The 26,369-nt window shown below is 43.1% G+C and overlaps 1 protein-coding gene across 1 annotated transcript in view; it reads left to right on the top strand.

The window, feature by feature from the left end:
- LOC111146555 (exostosin-1) overlaps positions 1–26,369 on the top strand; it is a 327,562-nt gene that overhangs the window by 289,376 nt on the left and 11,817 nt on the right. The window contains exons 4-8 of the mRNA XM_022502143.1: positions 8,589–8,708; positions 15,888–16,020; positions 19,293–19,411; positions 20,744–20,839; positions 26,245–26,334. Of these exons, the coding sequence (XP_022357851.1) occupies positions 8,589–8,708; positions 15,888–16,020; positions 19,293–19,411; positions 20,744–20,839; positions 26,245–26,334 (558 nt within the window). The remainder of the gene's footprint in view (positions 1–8,588; positions 8,709–15,887; positions 16,021–19,292; positions 19,412–20,743; positions 20,840–26,244; positions 26,335–26,369) is intronic.

The raw sequence follows: 26,369 nt of genomic DNA on the forward strand, positions 1-26,369 counted from the left end.
CCATTACCGTCATAATTTAATATTTCTTATTTAGCCAAATTTGAGCCCTCTTAAAAATCTTTTCTACTTTCAGGTCTATTTTGCAGTTTAATTAATGCAGCGAGGGTTTTTATTTTACTCTCAATGGAGATAATCTTAATCCATTCACGGTGACCTTTTCTTGTGCAAATTAGTTGTACAAGCTTGTTTAAGCAAATGGTCCTTTGCCTGATGTCTCTTCTTAATGACGGGTTTATAATTGAAAATTGGCTTACTCCCATATGCCTAGTTTGTATGAGAATATAAAAATAGATGTGGACTTTAAAAATATAAATGTATATATCGGTATCCCAAAACGAGGCGGGAAGAATCCAATGCCTGGAGGCTATGATTAAATTAGACTATTAGAGTCAGAAAATGCCGGTGACATATGCTACTGTCAAAGTCACACCTGTCTGCTGAGCATTGGAGCCTCTTGAAAAATGAGAGTGATTTCATCTTAGCTCTGAGAATCCATGCTTTCATAGGATGGGAGCCATTTCTGGCTTCCCAAGTTTGCTTAAACTCATAATGAACCTGAAACTGCGTGTTTAGGAATGTGTTTGTGGATATCACTTTTAAAGTGATAGCCCTCAACAGAATGAAATGCTCCTTGCTTTTCCAGCACTTCGCCAGCAGAAAGAGACAGCTGATGCTCGTGTTATATTTTGCCTTTTTTCAAGTGCAAAACCCATGTGATACTGCCAAGTGATATTTGAGTAAAAGTCACAATCATCTCTTCTGCACCCCGGTTTTCTGTGCCCCCTGCTTTTTTTTTTTTTTCTCTCTCTCTCTCGTTATTTTTATTTCCCCATTTCTTAGACCTGCTCCTTCTGGCTCCCTTGTCTTACCCCTCTAAGTCTTGTCCGCCGTTCTTGTAACAGGAGTGTTTGTCTGGCATAGCTGAATATTCTTGGTTAAACGTAGGAGAGAGAGAATGTTGTTTTGTGCTGGTAAATGGAGGTTTCCTGAGTTGGTTTTAATAGCATGGGGTGGGGAACAAGGACCATCCTAGCTTTGCTGAATGATATGGCATTAAACAAGAGGGATGGGTTGTGATCTTTTTCTCTCTCTCTCTCTTTTTTTTTTTAAAAAAAAGTGTATGGGAACAAGACATTTCATCAAGACACAAAAATCTGATTTTTGGAAGCCAAACCTAGGCAAGCCAAATTGTTCCTGGGACGATGAGACTCGTCTTTTATGTACTGCTTGCAAAAGACCCTAATTGCTTTGTCCCCCATGAAAGCTCACATTCGCTCTCCCTCGTGCAGCACCCCCCCCTGCACCGAGGGAACGTGAGAACTGCCCACCAGCCAGCATTTATTTCCTGAGTTGCTCTGGGTAATTTCATGCAGGTGTGAACCCACAGATGTTCCTTCCTCCCCTACTCCTAACGGGTCTTCGTTTGCTGATTGCTCCTCCTCTCCTTGTAGGTATGATTATCGGGAAATGCTGCACAATGCCACTTTCTGTCTGGTTCCTCGTGGTCGCAGGCTTGGGTCCTTCAGGTTCCTGGAGGCTCTGCAGGTAAGAGACTGAAAGCTCCCCGGACTCGGGCCGAGGACTGAAGTCAGGCGGGGTGGGTTTAACCTCAGCCCTTCTGCTGGGATCATGCATGGTTTGCCTTGAACACCTGAAGTCTGTTTTCCCAAGAAAGTCTGCAACACTTTTTACAAGGGGGAGGGGGCAGGAAGAGGATTTACTCCCTGTCTTCGGACACGAGTGGATTAAAGGGTTTCACCACCGGGGACGATGGGTTCTTCGGGGACAGGTTTGCAAAAGGAGGGCAGATCAGAGCGCCCAACAGCGGCGTCGCTGGGCTCCTGGCAGAGACACTGCCCTGCCTGGAAACCGGTCTCAAGAGCGCTGGCTTAAGAAAATGCCTTTTTGGCGGTGCTTCCCAAAAGCAAATTGTCTTTTCTGCCCACCCCACCAGTTGTCTCTTGGCGCCTCAAAATTCCGAGAGTGATGCCCAGCGGGTCACGCTACTCCCTTCGGCCCGCCTATCCCAAGGCTCTGCAGCTCTGGGGCCTGTGTGGGAGTCTGCTCATTAATTAGTCCACTCTGCAGAGAGGCCTCACCTGCTCAGACACCTGTGCACACTTCCTGCCCCTGGGAGTGGCACTCAGCCTTCGTGACCTTGAGAAGAGCCTGCTCTCAGCTGAAACTCCTCCACTCCTTGCCCCTGGCTTCTCTGCTCTTTCCCTCTCTGCGTTCTGCACCTTGCCAGAGTCCGCTTTTTTGCGCAGTGCTCCCTACTAGCATACGTCATTCTGTCGTGTCCTCCCAACGGAAGAGCTTCCTGCCCCTTAAGGCCCTTTCCATTGTGTCCTGCAAAGCATACAGTCACGCATGTTCCCGTCGCCTCTGTGAGATGTCGCATGAAGCAGATCGTTCTCCGCTTTGGATTAGTTTTCTGGACCCTTAGCCTGGCGTTTCTTGGCGGACAGATCACTGTGGAAGTGGTACGTTGGTCCGCTCGTGGCTTGGCTCCCTCCACAGTGAACAGACAGGTTCCGGCTCAGATGTTTGCACTGCAGGGCCACGGGAACGCCCTGTAATAGCTGGGCCACGACACGCCTCATCAGGAACGCCAAGCCCCATTCTGCCCTCTGTTGCTCGTCACGGTGGGCTAAACCGCTCCACAACCAGGCCAGTCCCATGGACAAAACCGTTTATATTCAAGGTTGGTTTTAGGCTAGGATGTTGTTGGTGGATGATTTTGTTACATCAATAAAACTTCTCGAACGAGGCCAGTCATCTCCGTGGAAGGAAGGTCAGCCAGACCATGTGCTAGAATAGAAATGGGGTTTGGGCCTTCGAGGGCAAGACTGGGAAACATGAAAACTCGCACGAGCTCTCTCTTCTTCTGGCCCAAGCAGCCTAGGATCCCTGCAGGGACCCGAGGCAGAAACCCCAGTGCTTGAGCTTGTCGTGATGTTAGCTCCCATCGGAAAGGCTCCCCCTGGCGCTTCCCTCATGTTCACGAAGCCCCCTTCTTCCACGCAGGCCGCCTGTGTCCCTGTGATGCTCAGCAACGGATGGGAGTTGCCCTTCTCTGAAGTGATTAATTGGAACCAAGCCGCCGTCATAGGCGATGAGCGATTGTTATTACAGGTAAGGAAGGGGCTCTGGCCTTCAGCCCGTCCGCGGGTTACTGCTGCCCCCGTCCAGACTTTCAAAGAAGATGAATCCAAAAGGTCAGCTCTATAAAAGAAATTTTATCAGGAGAAAATTGCCTGTGTCATGGCGAATATGAAGTCATTTAATATGACACTGTTCGCTTTCCCGCACAAGACCCACCCGCGTGCAGGGAAGGTATTTGCAAAAGGGGAAGTGGCAGGTAAAGGACGTGAACTTTGATGGTGGGACGAAGCGTATAGCCATCCTCTTCCGCATCCAGAATTGTTAGAAATTGTACCAGAGCGTTTTTGTACCATCCTGCCACTTCATATTCCTTTCCCCTCTTTCTGTGATTGCCTTCAGATTAATTGTCAGAAAGAGGAAGGTCTCTAGGGTTGATTCTTGTAATTAGTGTTATCGTTGCTCAAGTGAACCAGTCTGGGAGCCTGAGCAGTGTTATCTTTAACATGTATATTTAAAAGAGCAGACTCTAATAAAAAAGATCGTTTAAATATATTTTTTGCCATTTAGAGCTCTTTATTTTATTTTTATTTTATTTTATTGCATCAAGAATGTTTAGCATGGGATTTGCCTTCTTATTTTTTTTTTAAGATTTTATTTATTTATTCGACAGACAGATCACAAGTAGGCAGAGAGGCAGGCAGACAGGGGGAAGCAGGCTCCCCGCTGACCAGAGAGCCTGACAAGGGACTCGATCCCAGGACCTTGACACCCTGACCTGAGCTGAAGGTCGATACTTAACCCACTGAGCCACCCAGGCACCAATCGCCTTCTTATCTTTTATGCAGAATTATTGCTGTTGACTCTGAGGTCCATATGTTAGACATCTCTGGAGTTTATTCATCTTCTTTAACTAAACTTTGTGCCCACTGATGTCATAACACCTCATTTCTTCCCCACCCCCAACCCTGGCAACTCTCATTCCACTCTTTAATTCTGTGAACTTGACTATTTTAGATACCTCATGTATGTGGAATCAGGCAATGTTTGTCTTTCTGTGACTGGTTTATATCCCTGAGCATAATGTCCTCAGGGTTCATGTGGCCTGTATTGCAGAAGTCAGACTTAATAATGATTAAAATGACCACAGTACCCAAATTAATCCATAGATTCCATGCAATCCCTATGAAAATCCTAATGGCATTTTTTTTTACAGAAATTGAAAAATAATTTTAAAATTCATATAGAACCTACAAAAGACCCCAAAACAGCCACATCAGTCTTGAGAAAGAACAAAGCTGGAGGCATTATATTTCTTGATTTCAGAATATATCACAAAGCTACAGTCATCAAAATATTGTACTGCCATAGAGAAAGACAGATAGGCCAATAGAAGAAAATAGAAAGCCCAGAAAGAAATCTGCTCATATACAGTCAACTAATCGCCAACAAGGGTGTCTAAAGAGAGTCTGAACTTCTCATGAGCTGGTTGGGGAGAGGGATATGAGACAGAGAAATCTAAGGGCAGCAATGGTCAGTCACTAAGGATTTCTTTCTTTCTTTCTTTCTTTCTTTTTTCTTTAAGAGCGAGCACATGCAGGAGGGCTAGGTGGGGCAGGAAGCTGAGGGAGAGGGAGAGAGAGAGACTCATGGGATACCCACCGGGGTGGAGCCCGATGTGGGGTTTGAGCTCAGGACCCTGAGATCACAACCTGATCCTAAATCACGAGCTAGATCTTTAACCTGAGCCACCCAGGTGTCCCCACTAAGGATTTCTAAAGCCCTTTTGTGCAATAATGTTGTAGGTTCCACATAAATTGCCGTACTCCTTTTTCTAAAAATTATAGAGTATTTTAATGTTTTTCATTGATGGTATTATATACTTTATCTTGAACTACCATAAATATTATAGAATGACTTTTTTTTTTTTTTTTAATGTCCTGGGCTTTTTTTTTTTTTTTTTAATATCAGGAAAATTGAGTTCCTAACTCTGTCATTGATTCTGCTTCGACTGCTGGCCAGTCTGCTAGCTGGCTGATGTAACCCAGTTTTCTTCCTACAGTAACAGTGAGATACCTGTACCCAAGAAGGCTGTGAATTAGGCAAGCCAGGCTGAACACAGCCCCCAGAACATTCCTTCCCTCTGGTACTCAGGGATGTGATCTCCTTGGCCCCTGGAACCTCCAAAACAAGAGGAACACGTGATCTAGCAGAATCCTCCCTGGGCCAAACGGTGTATGTCAATAACATCGACTCATGAAAGGCCAGACAAAAGGGAGATGTGTAATTCTTTTTTTTCCATGTTGCCTTTTTCCTTCCTTTTATGATATTTTTAAAATAAATGTATCATCATCAAAGGAACCTTGGGAAATAAAAGGAATAAAAACCATCAGCCATCATTTCTCTAGCCGTACACCAGTGCTCCTGTGAATTTGACGGGAATGACTTGGAAGGATGTTTTAGAGAGGAAATCATTCTAGGACACTTCATTGTGGTTGTCTGCTTTCTACCGTTTCACTAAAGCTGGCGTGGCTTTTGCCTTCTGAAGCAGTTGTGTGGTCCTGACTCTGAAGATTCTGTTTTCCGTTCTCCCCTTACCCAAACTTGCCGGTGTTTCCCGTTCTTGAACACGGTCTGCCTTAGCACAGCTGCCTCCATGCTGAACCGCGACTGCGCGTCGTTGACAATCGTTGTAAAGAGCTGGCACGGAGCCCAAAAGTCTGCTCTGGGAGATGTTGTTATGTTACAATTTTTCGTTTCCTGTTTTAGAACAGCTCGGATGTTTTTATTTGCATATATTCTTGTCGTTGTGTCACCAGGGGAGCTGAATGTTGCTTTCCTGTGTCTATTTTGGGAGATTCCATTAGTTTTGTTACCAAACGTGACCTTTTATTAAGACTTCATTGAGTTCTGCAACGCAGAGCCATCCGGCCAAATTGGAATTAATTTATCACTCCCGTATACCTGTCTCTCGGGACAAGCAGATTAATAAGCAATAGCCAAACGCCACGAAAACCTGGAACTCTATCTTTTCAGTCAGCTGGAATTCTCTTCCAGAGCACTTACCAAGAGCTATCATTTATATTGTACGTACAAATGGGGCAGTGTATAGGTCACTTGATGTCCTAATATCAAATTGTGGCTTGTGTAAAAAGGGGAGCGTATTGGTAGGTTAATGTGTGATATTCCCTTGGGGCGCCTGGGTGGCTCAGTCAGGTGGGCACCCAGCCCTCGGTTTCAGCTCAGGTCACGCTGGACGTGCAGTCTGCTTAAGGTTCTCTTCTCCCTCTACCCCTTCCCCCCACGTGCTCTCTCTCTTTCTATCTCTAGCATAAATTAAAAAAAAAAAATCTTTTGTAAAAAATACGTGATATTACCTTTATTCGTTCATAAGCATAGCCTACCTAGTTTTCTGGAGACTGTAGTGACAGTTGTTTTTGGCATTTTTCTGACGGACTGGTTTCTTGTGCTCATGACGAAACAGTGAAGTCAACCTATATGACTCTTAGAATATGTCCCTGACATTCAGAAGAAGGCATGATGATGAAAATTGAGCAGGGTAGCTTTTTTCTAGTCTTTTTTTGGCAATGTAGGTAATTTTCTCAGTAAATAAAAATAAATTGTCCTTGACTTACCAAGGATCCATACGTGACATGGATAGTTTCTCTACCTTCTCCAAGGATATTTTACTTCCGCTTGACCTTGAGCTCTGATTCCAGGCTAACATTTGCCTGCCAGTGCTTCTCCTTTACCTATGGCCTGCATCCTTCTTCAGCATTGGGCGTCCAGATACACACTTGGGGCCACAGATTCAGGGTCTGCTTTGGGATATTGCCAAAGCAAGTGAGCTATAAAGCTATTTCATTGCTCCTCTGTGGAATAGTCTTGAGTCCAAAAATGTGCTTCCACCTCCTTCCCCTCCAGTGGAAATTCAGATACAGCCATAGTCCCAATGCCATAAGTAACATTTTTATTAAAGCAGTTAACAGAGCATTCCCGCTTCAGCCCAGACCCCCACGTCTGTCTGATTAGTTAAGCGTTAGCGAAGCAAGCATGCAGGAAGAGGTGAGCGCAAGAGGGCAGTTGCTAATCACAAGGAATCTCTTCTTAAAGTATATAGACTCCATAAATGAAACAGACCTTGAACTGTAGGTGAAGATAGGGATCGAGCTCAGCAAACTCACCAGAAACCCAGGAAGTACGTGTCAGAGCTCCAGATCCAAACAAGTTCACGTGCAGATACTAAGCAATTGGTCTGACATTGAGTATCATCACCTTATGTCCCCCTTCTTATTATTAGTAATAATAAGATATTACTATTATATAGTAATATATTATATATAGTAATATAAGATATTACTATTATATAGTAATATATTATATATAGTAATATAAGATATTACTATTATATAGTAATATATAATAGTAATATATTACTACTAATAATAACTTATTATTAGTAATAATAATAGCAGTAGTAATAATTTGCTGTGTTAGGTAAGCTTCCCATGTTCTAGGCACTGTGCTAAGCACTTACATGATCTCCATTACCACCTTCTGATGTTAGTACTATATCCCCTTGTTGTTAAATGAAGAGATGGAATCTTTGAGAGATCAAATAACTTGTCCAAGAGCATGGCTAGTAAATGGTAGAACCACGAATTCCCACCTTGGTCTAATTTCTGTGTCCCTGTGCTTAACTGTTAAGCTACATTGCTTGTAAAAATAATGATATCCCTATGGTGGGTTCAACTGGCCATGTTCAGTTCAACTCTTATTTCTTGAATAACTACTGTAACTATGTAAAAGCCATTCTTATAGCCTTGAACTGTGTAGCTGGATGGATAGGATGTAGATCTCACCTTTAAAATCATGTAGCCTGTTAGAGAATGGTGATGGCAGGACATGTATGAAGTTTGACAGATCGTGGTAGATTGGGGTAAGTGCAAGAGCCAAAAAGACAGGTCGGGGAGCAGAAGAGTCCTTGGGGTAAGGTTGCAGGTGTGTGCACTTAGAAATGACTGTCCAGCTACAGATTAAACGGAGAGGCTCAGAGACATTCCTTTAAAAGCCTCTTTGTAGATCATTCGGAGTCCCTGGCATGGCATGTCTTGGAGTGTTTGGGAGATAATGTCTTTCAGCCTTTCCCTAAAGCTGATAGCTCCCTTCTGGGTAGAATGTGGTCCTCCAAGTAAAGATTGAGAATCGGTGGGACCCTAAGCAACTGATAAGCTGTTACCAAGTCTTAGGGGGGACTTGAACTTCCATGCATTAACGGTCATTAAAGCTGATCCCCGGTAAGTACTGTTTGTGCCTGACACCTCTTAAGGGCATTTCAAGTTAGGGGTTGGTGATTTTTAGCCGATCCATACGCTAAAAGTTGAATATTAAGAAGTATAAAAGCCTAACCCAGGTGTGTTATTTCGATCAAATGGCATCTCATTGTTTGACAGTTATGGTTATTTCGTGTTCACCTTGTGTTACAGATCCCTTCTACAATCAGGTCTATTCATCAGGATAAAATCCTAGCACTTAGACAGCAGACACAATTCTTGTGGGAGGCTTATTTTTCTTCAGTTGAGAAGATTGTATTAACTACACTAGAGGTAAGTGAGACCCCTTGGCTCTTGGTCTTGAATAATGGTCCTTTATACATTTCTGTTGGCTTTCTCTTCTGTTATTGGTGAGGCCTAATTGGTCAAACCGAATTTTTTGTACTCGGATGTGTCAATTAACCCTCTTTTACCTGCTCTGCTGTGCCCAAGCAAATCCCTCCATTCCTCACAAAACTCCACAGAGGAGAACGGACATGAGGAGGAATGAAACTCCTTGACACAGAAATTGGCTCTGTCTTCCATCATTTCAGCGATACGCGGTTAATGGCTGTCCTCTCGTCCTTCACACTCAGTGGCCTCCTTCGAAGACCTGTTCCTGGAGCCTAGTTAGAAATCGGATAGTGACCGAATAGGGGGAAATCTTCTACCATTCTAAAATACGAGCAGTTGACTGGGTACCAGAGGCATCAGAGGTACCCCAAGATCAATTCTCAAGACGTGCCACCGAACCAACATCGATTTCACAAGGACGTGTTAAGAAAATTGGGATTACGCTTACCTGGTGCAGAAAGTGTTAAACCCTATGGAAGCAGAAAATCTTCTAGGCCTATGTGTGCCCTTTGTTAGTTGCTTTTTTTTTTTTTTTTTTTTTTTTGAGGCAGGAGGGGAAAAAGAGAGGGAAGCATGGAGATGATTAAAACCTTTGGAAGTAGAATAGATAGTGATGGCCTGAGGCTACAGCACTGTAGCACAAAGAGCTAAGAGAAGAGTTAGAAAACTGCACACTCATGAATTACAGACTCACAGGAAGGAGAGCAGAGGTCCTCTCATGAGATACACCATTAAGGTGATTCTGAGGGGTTCCCATAATACCGCAGGGGCATCTGTGGCATCACTTTGGGGCACTTGCTTTGGAAAAGTGTTTACTGTGCCCAAAGCTAGTATAATAAGTAATGTAACCTGTTTAGATCTGGAGTCTGAGTAATACCAAGAAAACTGAAAATTACCCTGTTTTGTCCACACTCCTATTCTCTTGCCATCCTGGGTACCAGACCCTGTGCTGCTCATGCCCTGGGCACAGTGGGGCATTTCCCTACCCCAAGCCAAGCCTGGGCTCCTGCTCTGGTTGGGGTATCTTCTCAGGAATGGTACGCGCTTTTTTTTTTTTTTTTTTTCCCCATCCCAGAAGTAGGTGAAAGGGGCTCTTCAGGAGCCAGGCTCCTCCCATGGAGGGGACAAGGTCAGAATGGTCTCCGGGGGCTTCCTTCTTGCAGGCAAACCTATGGTTCCTTAAAATCGGTTGCATTTGTTCGTCTGTTCATAGCAGCAGGTTTGACAATGTAATAGATTTTACTCTTCTATCCTATCGTCCGTCCAAGAACCTTCCTAGGCCCTTCTTAAGGAAAGTTGAATGTCAATTTTTTTTCTTTGTGGAATGAGTGCTTTTTATGAAAAGAGTACATGTTCATTTTAGAAAATAATGGAAAATACTTAAAGCATAAAAATAAAATAATCTACCCATATAAAAATCTACCCATATATATTGACATATATATACACACAAACACATACATGTTTGTTTTTTTCTAGGCAAATTGATACACATGTTACAATTTTTAGAATCTTTCAGGGGCGTCTAGCTGGCTGGGTCAGCAGAGCCAGTGACTCTTTCGCTTACGGGTGTGAGTTCAAGCCCCATGTTGGGTGTGGAGCCTACTTAAAAATAAATCAGTCAATAAAGAAGAGTCTTTCTAAATTTAGTTTATAATGTGTTTTTTCTCCTTTAAATAATGTACTGTTAACATTTTCTCATGCTGTTAGATTTTTCTGCAATTATTTTAATGACTATATAATACTCCATTCATGGTATCACTTAATTTCTTTCATTATCCTCAATTTGAAGACATTGCCATTGTTTCTGGTTTTTCATTACTAGACACGTTGTTGAAGCAAATAACCTCAGCAATAAATTGTTGCGTAGGTTCAAGATTACTTTCTTAGGATTAATTCCTTGAATTCAAAGTCCTGGTTCAAAGAATATGACAAATGCTAAGATTTCTAATAAATTGTCAATTTTCCTGCAATAGAATGAAGTTAATTTATATTCCTTCCAGCGTATGTGAAAGGACTTGTTTTTATTATTTCTGATATTTTTCACTTTCACCAATATTGTGTATTATATCTTTCAAAATGATAAATCATTATTTTCTTAATTTATATTTCTTAGGATATTAGTAGGAATGATTTTTTCCATATTTCTTAGGCAACTCACAAAGAAAGAAATAGAAATGGCCATAGAGTTGTCCCACTTTTTCTCATTAATTTTTAAGAGCTTATTGTATTAGAAATATTAACCCGTTGACTCTTCTGCTACAAATATTTCCTCCAACTTGTGGCATCCCTTTCTATTTTGTTTATGATGAGGCAATCTCTTCTTCTGTGGATTTTCCATTTGTTACTCTTCAGAAAGGACCTTTTGACACATAATTTATACACACACATTCCCTTATGTTTTTCTAGTAATTTCGTGGTTAACTCTTTAGATTTAGCTATTTAATCCAACTTACTTTCATATATATGACCTGTATTGAAGAGTCTATTTTTTTTTCTTCTTTGACAGATGGTTGTGTAGTTTGTCCAGACATACAAAGTTTTCATGCCTCCATATTGTCACATGCCACATTTTTGCACCTCTGGGTCTGATTCTGGTCTTGTCAAGATTCTGGCCTGTTAGTTGTCCACTCTAAAACACGAAGGCCACGTATTTTCATATTTCCTCCCTTATGCCCTCCTTTGGTGGACCTCCGTTTATTGAACTAATCTCCTATTGTTGGCTGTTAATGTTGTTTCTAGTTGTTTGTTTTGTATAGATCTAGATATAGATGTCTTTATCTGAGCAACGGGTTTCTACATGTATCTTAGGCGACATCTCTGTTTCTCTGAGACAAAGTCCTTAAAGTGGGATAATTACTAGGCCAGAGTCTAGGTTCATGATCTGCTTGCCAAGTTACTCTCCAAGAAGGATGCATCAGTCTGGACTCTCATACACCGTCTGCGGGGAGACCTTGTCTAGCGGCCCTCTTGTTAGCCTTAAGGATCATAATTAAACCACACACGCACGCGCACACCCATGACTGTGCAAATTTGCCAGATGAAAGGTGGTGTCTCATTAATTACATTTCTTTTGAGTATGGTTTATGGTATAGAGCTGGTCTCTTGCCTGTTGAGTTAGCAGTGCTCAGTTATCCTGTAAGAACAGTTAGATGTGTTATAGTCATCAGCATAGAATCTCAAGTCAAGTTGTTGTCATCTCTGTGCTGGAAAGGCCTTCTTCCCCTTGGATTTAAGCCATCCAGTTCTTCAGCGACACCGTTGTTTTGAAAACAACTATGAACCATATACTTCATTCAAATTTATAGCAACTGTCAAATCTCCTTATATTGTTCCAAGATTGGATTGTAACAGTTTGACCCTTCAACCGAAATGCATGAAAGATACCATCCAGTTTCCCTTTTTAATTCAGAACTCAGATTACCCCAGAATTCAATGTAAATAGAAAAGCAGAGAACATAACAGAAAATGCCATCTGCATACACAAATAAAGCCAACGTGTTTATGACAAAGACTTAAGTATCTCATATCAAAAATGGCTACCTGGCTTAGAACTTAGATGATAGAGGTCAGTCTGTGCTGGAGCTCCTAAGTTATGAGGATAATTCAGAGTTACCCTTAGACCATGTAGATTTGAGGATCCTTTGCTTTCAGGATGTTCTACACTCAGACTCTGAAACACTGGGTTTTTCTTCCTTGTTTGCTATACTGTAGGCTACAGGAAGAGGATGACTTGGTGTTTGGAGAATATGAGCCTTCGTGTTGTAGGTGATGCTTAGACACTACTGGAAGCAGGACCCCTTCTCTCTAATGCCAATGTCAAGTACTCAGTACATTACAGTGTGCTGTACTCTGTCATACTTGGAATGTGGTCTGCTAGAAGCTTCCTAATTCTGCATCTTGGAATTAAGGAGTTACTGAATCAGAGCTAGGCTCTTTGGAGCTCTATTTTTGTGTGTTTGTGTGTGTATGCAAACTGAGAAGTAATGATGGGGACAGTGATAAAATGTTGCAAAGACAGCGTTCCTTCATACATCCCATTGTTTGTCAGAATATTACACAGCAGCAGCCTGACACTAATGATTGAACCATGGGAGCTCAGTCAGAATCAAGGTGAGTGAAAGAAAAGTGCACAAGATTGTAATAATGTGTGGAAAGAACTAATGGTAGTTTGGACAGCACATTTTTAATGGAGTTTTGTGAAGTATGCTCCAATTTTTTTCCTCTCCAGTTACCTAACAATGCACATTCCAACCTTGGTATTGCTGATGCTGTTGTGTAGTGGAATATTAAAGTCAGGGAGATAATGGAAAGAGAATGCTTTGGCTCAAAGTGAGGTGGCATATGGTGGCTCCGCGTGTGTGAGGCAGCCTTGCGTTGGTCAAAAGACCAAGTCAGGGCCACACAGAATGACAGTAACCTGTAACCAGTAGTCCATTATTCATAAAACAGATGGTGCATAAAAAAGAAAAATAAGGAGGCTGTCATTCTTCCCTTTGAATTCGTATCACTGAGAAATATTATCCTTCTCAAGGGTGCCAGTTCCATCTATAATGAAAAGCTTTTGTACTGTGCGTGTACACGTGTCTGTGTTTATGTTGTTGTTGATTTTCCTTATGGCCGTAGAGATGTCCAGGTTCTACGTGTGTTGTCTTCTTCCACAACAATAAAGAGTGAGCTCTAGTACTCTGAAAGGATCCTGGGAGCTGTCCAGGGTAGCAGTAGGGAGACTGGGACATTAGGAGAGGGACAACAACTTTTCTGTTTGGTGAAATGAGGTCCATACTCTTTCAGACTTCTGAGAAGGCAAGTTGTTATAAACCCTTTAGAAAATGTTTGTCAATACGTATAAACAGCCTTAAAAATATTTGTACACATTGACAGACTCCTAAAGTATCATTTCTAGATGTGGAAAATTTTAATTCACAAATATAGCCATTGTTTTGCATGAAAAAATTACACTGTTGTTGGTCGTTGAGGATAAGTAACCCACAAATACTATTAATATGGAAAGATACCTATGATAGATAATATCTGTGATATTATAGTGGTGTAAAGTGGAAAAATCTATGCCTAGAAAATGAATGCAGGAATGAAAGTTATTTTTAAGGCAAAAAGGTTAAGTCTTAAGTGTAAAAACTTAGGCGGCTACTCCTAACAAATTCTGAGAGGTGATTATAATTTATGTGATATTTTATTGTTTTATTACAAATGAGGAAAGTGAGACATAAAAGTGGCAAATTGCTTGACCCAGGTTAAATTAAATATTTGCAATGGCCCTTGTACCTTTGCTGATACCTTCCTATCGAGATTCATTTGAAGAGAGTGTGACATGCTCATTGCTATCTCAGAAGAATACCAAAACTTGTTGTATCCTTGAATTTGAAACAATAACAATGTTGTGCTGCTGAGCCAGAAAGAGTATGACAATGAGGAAGATTCTCCTGAAAGATGGTGACCCGTTTTGTGGCATCCCTTAGATACATGTCATTTGTATATGTATCAGATTTATGATGCCATCTACTTCCAATTTATTCTGTGTCTTGGTATCCGAATTCATTTAAGTGACCACATGTTGGAAAGTACATAAATTCAGAAAGCTAAAAAAGTGGATCTAAATGAAAAGCTATAAGGGAAAATAGATAGTAGATTTAGAAGATATAAATAACATAAAACTAGGATAAACGGTATTTGAAGTGAAATTGCTCGCCATGTGAAAACCCTTCACAACCACAAGAAGTTTCTCATAATTAATGCCTAGACAATAGCATTTTAACACATCTCTGTTGTCCCACAGAAAGTAAATGTTAGTGTTTTAGCTAGGTTCCTAAACTCTCCACCAAATCAGAAACTTCTACCTAGCCATATAAACAGTTTTGATCTGGGGGAAAGAGAAAAATGCAGAAATCATTAAACTAAAATATTTGAGTTCTTCCAAATTACCTCCTTGCTTCCTTCTTTCTCTCTCATTAAGAAATGTAAACATGATAAGGTTTGCAAAAATAAATGTAGCTCACTTTATTACTTACCTATCACTATGTGGGATGAGATGGTTGTATTAATAACCTTAAATGATAAAGTTTCATTGAAAATGGTCTTTACTGAAAGTCACATTGCAGTAAATGGGGCCCTGAAAATAATGATTTAGGTCTTAAATCTCTTGACAGACATGCAGTCTTTTTTTCTTTCTTTCTTTCTTTCTTTCTTTCTTTCTTTCTTTCTTTCTTTTTTTTTTTTTAGTACAGGAAAAAAATCTCTGCAAACATGAAATCCTGTATCAAGTTAATTATTTGCGAAATCATATCTTAATGAGTGGATGGTATAATTACAAGAGTTTGAAAGTCACAGAGAGAAATCTGTAAAGTGGACTAATCACGTTCATCTGACAAATGATTCGGGATGGGAGAATGTTTGACTCTAAATGTAGAATTTAATGATCTGCGAGGTCCCAAAGTCCAAAGAAACTAATGAACTAGCATGGCTATTAGTCTTCATATGCCATGGTTCTTGTTCTGTTATGTGAGATGTTTTGAGCAATTGTTAACTCGCTGCTCTTTGAGAAGAAATGTAGAAAAACTTCAGCTAACTAATACCCCAAAGTCCTACAATTGACTTTGAAAGGAAAATGAAATATGACAGATAAATCTGCCTCCTCAATGAAAGGAACAGATCGGAACTTCAACAGTTTCTAGAATGTTCCATGCTTTCTGGCCCCTCCCAGCCTGGTCTCTTCCTGCACATCTCTATGGACCGAGAACAGATCTTCCTGGCATGGATCTAGAACCACAGCTAAATGCTCAGCCATCAAGGAAGCTGTTCTACGCACTCTGCTTTGAAAAGAGAACGTACTTATTATCATAGAAAGACAAGGTGGAATTTATGGTAAAACTGAAGTTGAATTAGGAAATTTGATTAGCTGTCATGCATCTCTTTCTCTCTCCCACTCTCTTCCACTGCTCCGTCACTCTGTCCGTGTCCGGGACACTTGTATCAGTGGGGAATCTGGGGATAGAGTCACTACTCGGAGGGTTATCGTTCCTCACACTGGGACTGAACATGCTGCTTACCAGATACCATCAAGGTCTCCTCCTCACCACGTCCTGTGTTTTTACCTTCTAGATTATTCAGGACAGAATATTCAAGCACATATCACGTAACAGTTTAATATGGAACAAACATCCTGGAGGACTGTTCGTACTACCACAGTATTCATCCTATCTGGGAGACTTTCCTTACTACTATGCTAATTTAGGTAAGTGAGTTCCTTCCAGAGCGCCGCCCCTTTTTTGTCCTCCAGATGTTGTCCAGGGACTTCAAAGGCCCTTGGTTTCTCCATCCTGTAGCAGGGTCTTTCTACCAGCCTCCACTGGAGATGGCTGTCTAGAGACCTATCCTTACTGGTGTACCAGACTCAAGAATTATAAATGCAGCAGAGCATTGCAAAAGGAAAAAACTCCTTTCTTATCTGAGCAGCTGGACCTCACATACAGGAAACTCTTCCTTTGTGAGAAATAGGCTCCCCAAATTACAGATCATTTTGAACATGACAGTGGGTTTGCTATAATTTCACGTCTCCTTGTATATGAAATGGAAGCAGGAGAGCTCTCCCTATTTTTTTTTCTGCAATCTCAACTTTTCTCTCTCCTACCAAAGAAAAATTGAATTAATAAAGGGGAAGGAGAAAGATTGAAGAATGGATGACAAGAGACAACTCTGTTCATCTATTTAACATTTATTGTGCGTTGTCTTATGTGCTCCGTTAATGCAGTGCAAGGTGATAGAAATAAAAAGTCAGATGAGATACAGTCTTTGCTCTCAAGCGATTTTCTTTGTCTTATCATAATGGGGCGAAGAGAATGGACAGAGGCACTAAGCTCTCCAAAAGGCTATTACTGCCATAGGTACTCTGTGCATGGAGCCCGGCTTGTGCTAGCATTTGGAAGATCTTTGACATTTCTCCCCCATTCACAGTTCTGAACTGGAGAAACTCTGGGAAAGTAAAGCATCTTTCAAGTCGTTGTGGGAAAAAGACTCTAGATTTTCCACCCTGTCCCGATATTCTCCATAACAATCTCACCTTTTTTTTTTTTTTTTGAGTTGTGCATGTTAAAACTGATAAAAAGAAACTTAAAAAGAAGTCATGGCCTAAAATACCAACCAGTGACAAAGAACCCTTTAAGCCAAACCAAACATACTATGGGGACTGTTTTAAAAGCATTGAAAAAGTAAAACTTCATGAAGCAATAAGAATTCCTCTTTTTACTTTAAATTTCATCTCTCCTTAGATTGATTTAATCATTTCTTTTATATTTTGGTATTTTAGATTATTGTTTATAATTGATTCTATGTAATACCAGAGTTTCTTATTTTAGCCTTCTGGATTACTCTATATTCTCCCTTATTACACTCATACTCTTTTTAGTTATGTAGTTTCCAAAATTTAAGGCCATTTTGTGCATGTGTGGAAATCATATGCCTAGATGGAATGATAAAAAGAAAGAAATAGATACATACACACATATATGTGTTTATCAGATTTTACTTTAATACCCTGCTACAAAATTACATATAGAAAATAGGTCAAATTTCTGCTTATAAATCTGTATTTCCTTCCCTTGTATTTTAACTACTGATATCCAGCTTCTAATTCTCTGATAGACATGATACTTACACATGGACCTTTCCAAATATTTTGTCTAAATAAAATATGTTAAGTAAAAAAAAAATCTGTATACTTTTCTACTTGATTTAAAATCTGCCAACACTTTACCAGAAAGACATGAAATAGGTATACACTGGGTATAGGTAAACATATACAATATATGAATATCAATAAACATATTTATTAATTTTTTAAAAAATAAATAAAAGCATTGAATGGCCCACATAGGGTGATGTATTTAGAATTTGGTAATTTTCAGAATAAGGCCATACTCAATAAAAATGCCTGTATATTTCCTGCAGAGCAGTGAGATCTCCATGTGGAGGTAGCATGTTAGAAGTGTGCACATAGTGCTTCCTAAACTAGTACAGGAAAATGTAGACATGATGACTTGTCCTCACCAGGAGAAAGGAAACCCCTCCATCCTATTTCTTCTTCTTTGGCAAAGTTTTGCATGCATATCTAGAAAGTGGAGAAGTCAGCTTCTTTCTAATGTGCAATTAAGGTACCAATTGGACGATCTCATTTGCTCTACAAAACACTCGCAGAATCCTTTAGTAGACATTGTCTGGTTCCTGCCTTTATTCTCTCGACATCAAAGCTTAACTCGAATGTCACTGCACACTCTGGTTTGCATTGACGCTACCAAAATGCAAAATTCCTGGGTCTGAACTAGTGAAGTTTTTTTTTTTTTTTTTTTTAAAGATTTTATTTATTTGACAGAAAGAGATCACAAGAAGGCAGAGAGGCAGGCAGAGAAAGGGAGAGGAGGAAGCAGGCTCCCCGCCGAGCAGAGAGCCTGATGCGGGACTCGATCCCAGGACCCTGAGACCATGACCTGAGCCGAAGGCAGAGGCTTAACCCACTGAGCCACCCAGGCGCCCCTGAACTAGTGAAGTTTTTAAAAAGCTTTTAAGTGTGTCTCCAGTTTCTTAGTGAGTTCTTCTGGAAAACCTCCTTCGGGGGGAGAAGCCATCTCGCTGCTTTCTGTTCCGTGGCTCCTACTTGTTTCACACGTTTCCACCCAGGGCTTCAGAGCGCGCAGCCGATGGAGGTCAGGGTCATGCCCTTTTTTCCTTCAGATTATGTCAGCGCCCACAAAAGAGCTTCTGCTCCAGAATAATGATGATGGGGGTGAGGGCTACCTGCAAACACATATTGAGCACTTGCTGTTTGCTGGGTCCTGTTCTGATTGCCTGGTATGCACTTACTCCTATCATTCCGTTCTAGCAGCCCCATGGGTTTGATGCTCTTGACCCTCAGGCCCACTTCCCTGCTGTGGAGACCCGGAGGGGAAGATCCCACCACCAATGGGCACGGGGATTCCCACCTAGACAGTGGGGCTCTGGATGCTGTTCCTTGAACCTTTGTCACTTGCTGGTCATTATTGGAAATAGGATTAATCAGGCCAAAAAAAAGGGAAAAAAAAAACCTTAACTCCATTATGAAGAATAAGAGCTATTCAGATACCCAGGAGAGAGCCCGTTTCCTTAAATCCACCTTAAGATGTCAGTGGCTGGAGGAGATTCTGCTGGGAGTAGAGAGTGATGGGGGGTGGGGGGTGTGTTCAGACTTTGGGTCCCACAGGGAGATCAGAGGTGCATCCGCCGGGGGAGGATTGGGCTGTCAGAGGAAGAACCTCCAGATGGACATGAAGCTGTAAGTTATCAAGGTCTCAGGCAACAGTTAACTAGCTGCTTTTCACCTTGTTTTTGTTCCGTCCGTCCGGACAGGAGAGGCGAAGGGAAAATATGCGAGGCGGGACGGTTAGCTTCAGGGCGAGGCAATGGAGCAAGGAGGAATGGTTTTCTGAGTGTTGTTTTCTAGGGTTTCATTGGGCTCCTCTCCCGCTTCTGTTTCAGGTTTAAAGCCCCCCTCCAAATTCACTGCGGTCATCCATGCGGTGACCCCCCTGGTCTCCCAGTCCCAGCCAGTGTTGAAGCTTCTCGTGGCTGCCGCCAAATCCCAGTACTGTGCCCAGGTGAGTGGGAGGGTGGGTGCCCAAGTGAGTGGGAGGGTGGGGGCGGACCGCAGCCCCCGCCGCCTCCAGCTCCGCCCACCAGAGACCCCCGCTCTTCCCTGCTCCACGCTCCTCCATGCCCTGGGACTCACTCAGCATCAGGCCCCGTTCCTCCCCTTTCTCTTGTCGTGCCTTACTCCCTTTTCATCAACCTATCGACGTAGCCGACGGTTCTTGGAAGTGAAATTCAGCACGGGTAAGGGGTGGGTTACAGAGAGATGTTTCGCTGGGGTAAAGTTGAAACATACATACCAACACGTTCTTTAAAGAATGCGTAAAGACGTTATTTTGTTTTTATTTTTTTTTAAGATTTTATTTATTTACTTGACAGAGATCACAAGTAGGCAGAGAGAGAGAGGAAGGGAAGCAGGCTCCCAGCTGAGCAGAGAGCCCGATGTGGGGGTCAATGCCAGGACCCTGAGATCATGACCTGAGCAGAAGGCAGAGGCTTAAGCCACTGAGCCACCCAGGCGCCCCCGTTATTTTGTTTTTAAACGTCAGAATGTTAAAGTAACCTCAGAAATGCCAAACAGAAGACGAAGTTTCGACAGAAGAAGCAAACTTGCCGGTGTCAGGAGGTGTCCACTTTTCTCTCATAGCACCCGTGACTTCAGTATAAAATGAGAAGACTCTGTCTGTTACAGGATTTTCCCAATCAGTCTCCCTCCCATACACTTTTCCACAGTGGCATTGTGATTTGTATATCAGGTTGTACAAAAAGGCTTACAAACTTGGAAACAGTTAAAACCTGTTGAAGTATGCCTTTCTGAACCGAACACATTTATCGAGAAGTCACAAAATCAGCAGCCATTCTGGAGAATCCAAATCATGAGCTCACCGTACCGGTTCCATCTCGGATTCTCTTCTCTCTCCCACAGTGCCCGCAGAAGCACTGCTTCCTAGCCAATGTTCCAGAGCTCGTTACCCATTTTTATTTAATTTGGTCATTGTTTCGTTGCTCATCGAACGATGTCAGAATGAAAGAACCTACTTTTTTAAGATTCAGCAACTCTGAAATTGACTTCTTTTCTCCCCAGCTTTCTCCTGCCCCCCCCTCGATGTAGTTTTTTTCAGGTTACTCTTTTGGTCCTCTCTCTCTAGTGGTTGAGGTGACCAGGTTCTGGAGATGGTGTTGGTGGGGGGGGGGGGGGCTCTCTTTAAAATTCAAGTTTGATGTCTGCCTCTCTGCTTTGCTTAGGTCTCTTTCTGTCTCTGAGAGGGAATTGGGGTGGAAGCCTCAACGAAAGCCAGCCTCACCAAGCCGAGCCGTCTCTTGCCCCTTGTCTCTTTCAGATCATAGTTCTGTGGAACTGTGACAAGCCCCTACCAGCCAAACACCGCTGGCCCGCCACGGCTGTGCCTGTCGTCGTCATTGAAGGAGAAAGCAAGGTAGGAAGGGAAGGGCAGAGCTGCCCTGGGGTGTTAGTTTCTCTGTGGGCGTTGGCTCCAGACTGAGTGTCTGGCTCTGGATTCCTTTTTCTAAAATTATCTGCGTCCCTGAAAAGCCTCAGCTTTGACAGCTGTCGGTTCTCAAATTGGGGAACCGTGGGACCTAACACCACCTCTGGAGGGGATCTGTGGCCCCGCATATACTTTCCTTCTCTGACCGTCGGTTTCCTCCTCGTCTACAGAACAGAAGTAATGACACATATCCCTAGGGCTGCTGCTGCTAGGGTGCGATGCATTCGGGGCCTGGCATTAGTGATTCTCGTATGAATGATGAGAATCGAGACAAAGCTGCTGATGGCGGTCACGTCTTAGGTTTGTTTAGCTGGTTCGTCCGTATCAGTTGTGTCTTTCAGAATAGTGGCTTGTCCTCACATTAATCTTGAAGAGGACATCTGCACTTTAATTCCATTTGGGTGTCTCCACCAGGGACGCGCGTGTGCTGCCTAGCCGTTCCCTTGCTCATCCTCCAGTTCATTTTGCCTAGAACTGAATGATCTGATCGTCTCTCAGCCTTAAGGGACTCTGTTTGCTAATGCTTGAAATTCACATTTGAGGCCATGTGTAATCTGGCCTTGGTCAGCCTTGCCAGTCCTCTTCTCTCTCATCGCTTCCCCCACCCAGACCCTGTCCTCTCACCAAACTTGATCACTCACACTTCTTTAAATTGTACTGTGTCCCTTCCTGCCTCTAATTCTCGTCTTTCCCTTTTGCTGTAAGTCTTGACCATCCCTTCTCAAAGCTTTCTCTTTGTTATCAAAATTTCCATGCATTCTTGAAGCCCCTATTCCGTGCTACCTCCTTCTTCTGCTCTGGGCAGCCATGGGTGAGTTCTTTTTTCTCCAGCTTCTGCTCGTTGCTTTCTTGTAGATCGTATCTGTTGTGAAGAAATTAGCTGCTACTAAATGGAACAGATTGGTGAAACATGTCATCTAAGAGACATCCTTGGTCAGTACCCGTGAAAGCAGGTCTTGGGAGATGGTCTCACACTAAGTAAAACATCTTCGAGCCAGAGTAAAAAATATCAGTTAGGTGAAACCATTCAAAAATCATCATTTGGGTTACTACAGGTAGCAGTCTCCCGTAGTTCAGCGTGACGCGGTGAGAATTACAGCTGTCACGAGGGCCAGGGGGTTGAGTGCATTATCTATTCATTTCCAACGTGTGCCCGGCTGCTCTGCGCTGCGCCCTGTGCCGTATGTTGGAATACCGTGTGCGATGGGACCCAGAAAGCCCCAGCATTCACAGGGGCTGGAGTCGAGCAGCGTGGTTATCCAAGAACTGCTTTGTAAGCATTTCCTGAGTGAAGGTGGGAATTAGAAAATCACCTTCTCAGCGTGGGTCCTACTTACCCTTACGAAACCCATCTCACTATAGATGCGGTTTCACAAAAGGGATGGCACACAGAAATCTCCTGCCTACGATCCCATATGTCCGTCTCCACATTGCCAGTGCCCAAGGTCCCAGACAGTGCTCAGATGGATGCTGTTGACATTGGACTTGGGAATTCATTGGTTTTTTGTTGTTGTTATTTTTTTGTTTTTTGGGGGGTTTTTTTGTGCTTCCATGGGTGTCTAGATCTTCTTCTGGTAGATAAGTCTTCCTTGGAATATGTCAGGAAATTGAAACAGGGTCTAGTTAGGCTGACTGGGGGTAATTCTGACTTCTGTGGTTAGTATTGCGTTTTTACACACAGATTCAATGACTGATTTTTTTACTTTCATTCTGTGAGTAGTCCCAGTTTCTTTGTGTACAAGATGGGGGCTCAAATAGATGTAGCTTGTAAGAGACTTAACATTCTTCCAGCCATATCGATCGCTTCTCGGCCTTTTGGCTAAGATCAAGTGGCGTACATTCTCCCAGCCGTACCTGTGTCTGGGCTTCTGGCCATTTGCTGGGTCCTAGACTCCACGTTGGCCACTGATTCCAGTGGGCCATTCCTCTTCCCTCACTCTCACTGCCCTGGGACTCACCACCTAGTAAAGCATTTGCGTTTAATTAAGTATTGCTTCAGGCTCTGTTTTTGGGGGAACCTTGGTACAGACTTGGGCCCTTTTGGAGGAGTCAGTGAGACAGTGCATTACAGGTGCTTAGCCCTGGGCCTGTGATGCACCCAGGAGACGCCAAATGTCCGCTACTCTTCTGGGAGGCACTGGAACGTTACAGTTTGTATCATGGGCTCAAAAATGAGTTATTTAAGGCTCTGTGCCTTGATTCCTCCTTTAATAAATGGAAGCAATCATAATACCTAAAACAGAATTGCTAAAAGATCAAATGGCACAACACTAGACTTGGAAATGCACTCAGAAGTGTGGATACACACAGTGGGTGCTGGATACAAGTTAACTCTTACTGTGCTTTGTATAATTACTTAGGGATATTTCTCATACTCCCCATTAGACAATAAACTTCTTGCATCTTGATCATTTTCTATCCATGTTTGCTAATTCTAGAAGGGGTTGAGCTGGTATATGGTAGCTAAATATTTCTTACGTGAGCTAAGAAGCAAAACCCATTTCACTCAGGATTGACTTTCTGAGTACACCAGTTCCTTTCCTGTTAAACCATCAACTTTTGGAATGTGGCTGAGGCAAGGTATTTGGAAGAAAGTGTCTCATTTCAACACTAGAATTGGAAGTGGCTGGGTGATGGGCTCCTAACCTCTGTTGATGAAGCAGGTTCAGAAAAAGGAAATGGATCCTTTTATGAAACCAGCGGTTGGGAGCATAATGGGGAGGAAGTCATAGGTCCTGCTCTTTCCCCATTGTATGTACCTTTCCATATCTAGCCTTGAGTTTGGAGTGGATGTGTTTGCTGCTTTGGCTGCAAAATTCCGTTTTGAATGTATAGGCCTCGTCTGTGCAGCTCTCCCCCGTAGACTTAACAAGGGAAAGGTCAGGGCATCACTAAGCTGGCAGTTAATGGTTTCTGTGTTAGTCTGCGGACATGTAAACAGTATCAGGAGAGTTGCTTCGGGCTGAGATTTCTGAGCACCGTGTATATGGGGTTGCTGATCGCTTTATATTTTATTTCATTTTGAAAGCCTGAGAAAGGAAAAGAAAACTTGACCCAGCTGACAGATGTGTAGGAGCAGACCCTGGAGCCATTTACGCTGTAGATACAGCCCTGGAGCTCCCAGAGATGGAAAATAGTGGGCACTTCCCATCCTTTAATGTCAGAAGCCCTCCAGTAGCTTCGCGGCCGTGAAAATGGAATCTCATAGGTCAGCTGGCTTGTTGTTGTAAATACAGGCTTGAGCTTCTTGGGGCTGGGGGTCCTCAGATTTGTGGAGAGCATACCCTAGGCAGCCCGGTTAAGGGTCTCCCTTTCCCCTTTGTCTCCATTGTCTAACTGCTGCATTCCCTGACCTCTGTGCCTTGAGAAGGGGTGGCAAATGTGTCTTTTCTCTCGGCCTCCAAGTGCGAATGTAGAGAGGCTACTGTTGATAAAACTTCCAGAGTGAATATGAGGTTGCCTGATGTCCCCCCCGCCATTCACTTTTTTTTTTTTTTTTTTAATTTTATTTATTTGAGAGAGACACAGTGAGAGAGCATGAGAGGGGAGGACAGAGGGAGAGGCAGACTCCCCATGGAGCTGGGAGCCTGATGTGGGACTCTGTCCCAGGACTCCAGGACCACGACCTGAGCCGAAGGCAGTTGCTTAACCAACTGAGCCACCCAGGCGCCCCCCCACCATTCACTTTTGAGGTCCTTCTCGAACCTGAGACAGGTGTCACATGGTGGCAGACATGCTCTACAGAACCTCACCAATGGGGATGAAATGCTGGTGGGTCCATCCGGAGCAAGACACCTAAACTTTCTATGCCTTAGCTTGCTTGGCCATAAAATGGGTTTATTATAAAAGAGAAACATGATAATGTGTATAAAGAACTTGGAACATGCCTGGCACATAGGAGATGTTTTTCCAATGTTAGTTATTCTTACCATTGTCATGGTTAGTCATTCTGCGGTACGTTCAACACAGAGGCTCAAGGTGTGACTGTCACAGAGAAGTCTCTCTAGTCTTTTTTTTTTTTTTAAGATTATTTATTTGAGAGAGAGAGAGAACACGAGCAGGGGGAGGGGCAGAGGGATAGAGAGAGAGAATCCGAAGCAAATTCCACACTGAGCACAGAGCCCCAGGCGGGGCTCAATCTCAAGACCCTAAGATCCTGACCTGAGCTGAAACCAAGAGTCAGACGCTTAACCGACTGACCCGAAGTCTGTCTGGTCTTAATTTTTCCAGTGGGTCCTCTCATCCCCAAAGCCCTCACCCCGGACACACCCGCACACACCTCACCATGCCTTATGCTGGAGTTGCCCAAACTTTATTCGTACACTTACCTTCACAGTTCGCTAAATCCATATTCCACATGTGCTATTTTGTATTTAGTATTTGGCTATAAATCGGCTTGCTTTTTGTCTAAGTGAGGTGATTTTTTTTTTAAAGATTTAATTTATTTATTTGACAGAGAGAGAGATCACAAGCAGGCAGAGAGGCAGGCAGAGAGAGAGGAGGAAGCAGGCTCCCTGCCGAGCAGAGAGCCCGATGTGGGGCTCGATCCCAGGACTCTGGGATCATGACCTGGGCCGAAGGCAGAGGCTTAACCCACTGAGCCACCCAGGCGCCCCAGTGAGGTGATTTTTAAATAACTTTACTACTACCTGTTCCTGCTGTAGCTGCTGATACAGGCATGTATATTTTTTTCTACTCTATGCTAACATCGGTAAAGAGAATTTTTATAAATGTTTTTCTACACACCTCCTAAAACAACATGGCCTTCCAGTGGCGTGTGCGCCACACTTGGACTCCCAGCTCCATCCATCCACTCTCTCCAGGCCTCAGAGTGCCGGTTCTCTCCCCTGTGCCTTCATACCCGCTGAGCCCTGTTTCTGCCTCACTTCTGTTTAAATCTGGTGAATTCCTGTCCATCAAGTCCTACTCCAATGTCTTTCTTCTACAAGGCCTCCATCTGCCCTTGCAGGCGGCTGGCTGCCGCACCTTCTGCTTCCCTGCTATTGTCTACACAGCAGACTAGGACAGACCGTCTGCATCTGGACGTCTCCGTGGACTGTGAGCTCCTCTGAGACCAGAGAATATGTCTTACTCACCTTTGTGTACTCCCCTTTGTCTAGCAAGGTGTCTGTACACAGTAGGCGCCCAATAATGGTAGAACAAATGGCTCCACACTGATGGGAAATGGACGTCTTCAACATTGAGGGGGGACGTGGTGGCAGAACATTCTTTTCAAAGGTGAGGATGGGGGACTTTTCCTGAAAAGAGGTCTCTAAGTTTACCTCTCTTTTCCTTCATTCCTTCCCTGTTGCCTCCTTTCCTCCCACTCCCAGGTTATGAGCAGCCGTTTCCTGCCCTATGACAACATTGTCACAGACGCCGTGCTCAGCCTCGATGAGGACACTGTGCTTTCAACCACGGAGGTAAGCGCCCCCGCCTGAGGAGTGGGGTGGGGTGG

The sequence above is a fragment of the Enhydra lutris genome, unplaced genomic scaffold (assembly GCF_002288905.1).
Source record: "Enhydra lutris kenyoni isolate GAN:26980312 unplaced genomic scaffold, ASM228890v2 scaffoldscaffold14, whole genome shotgun sequence".
Taxonomy (NCBI): Eukaryota; Metazoa; Chordata; class Mammalia; order Carnivora; family Mustelidae; genus Enhydra; species Enhydra lutris.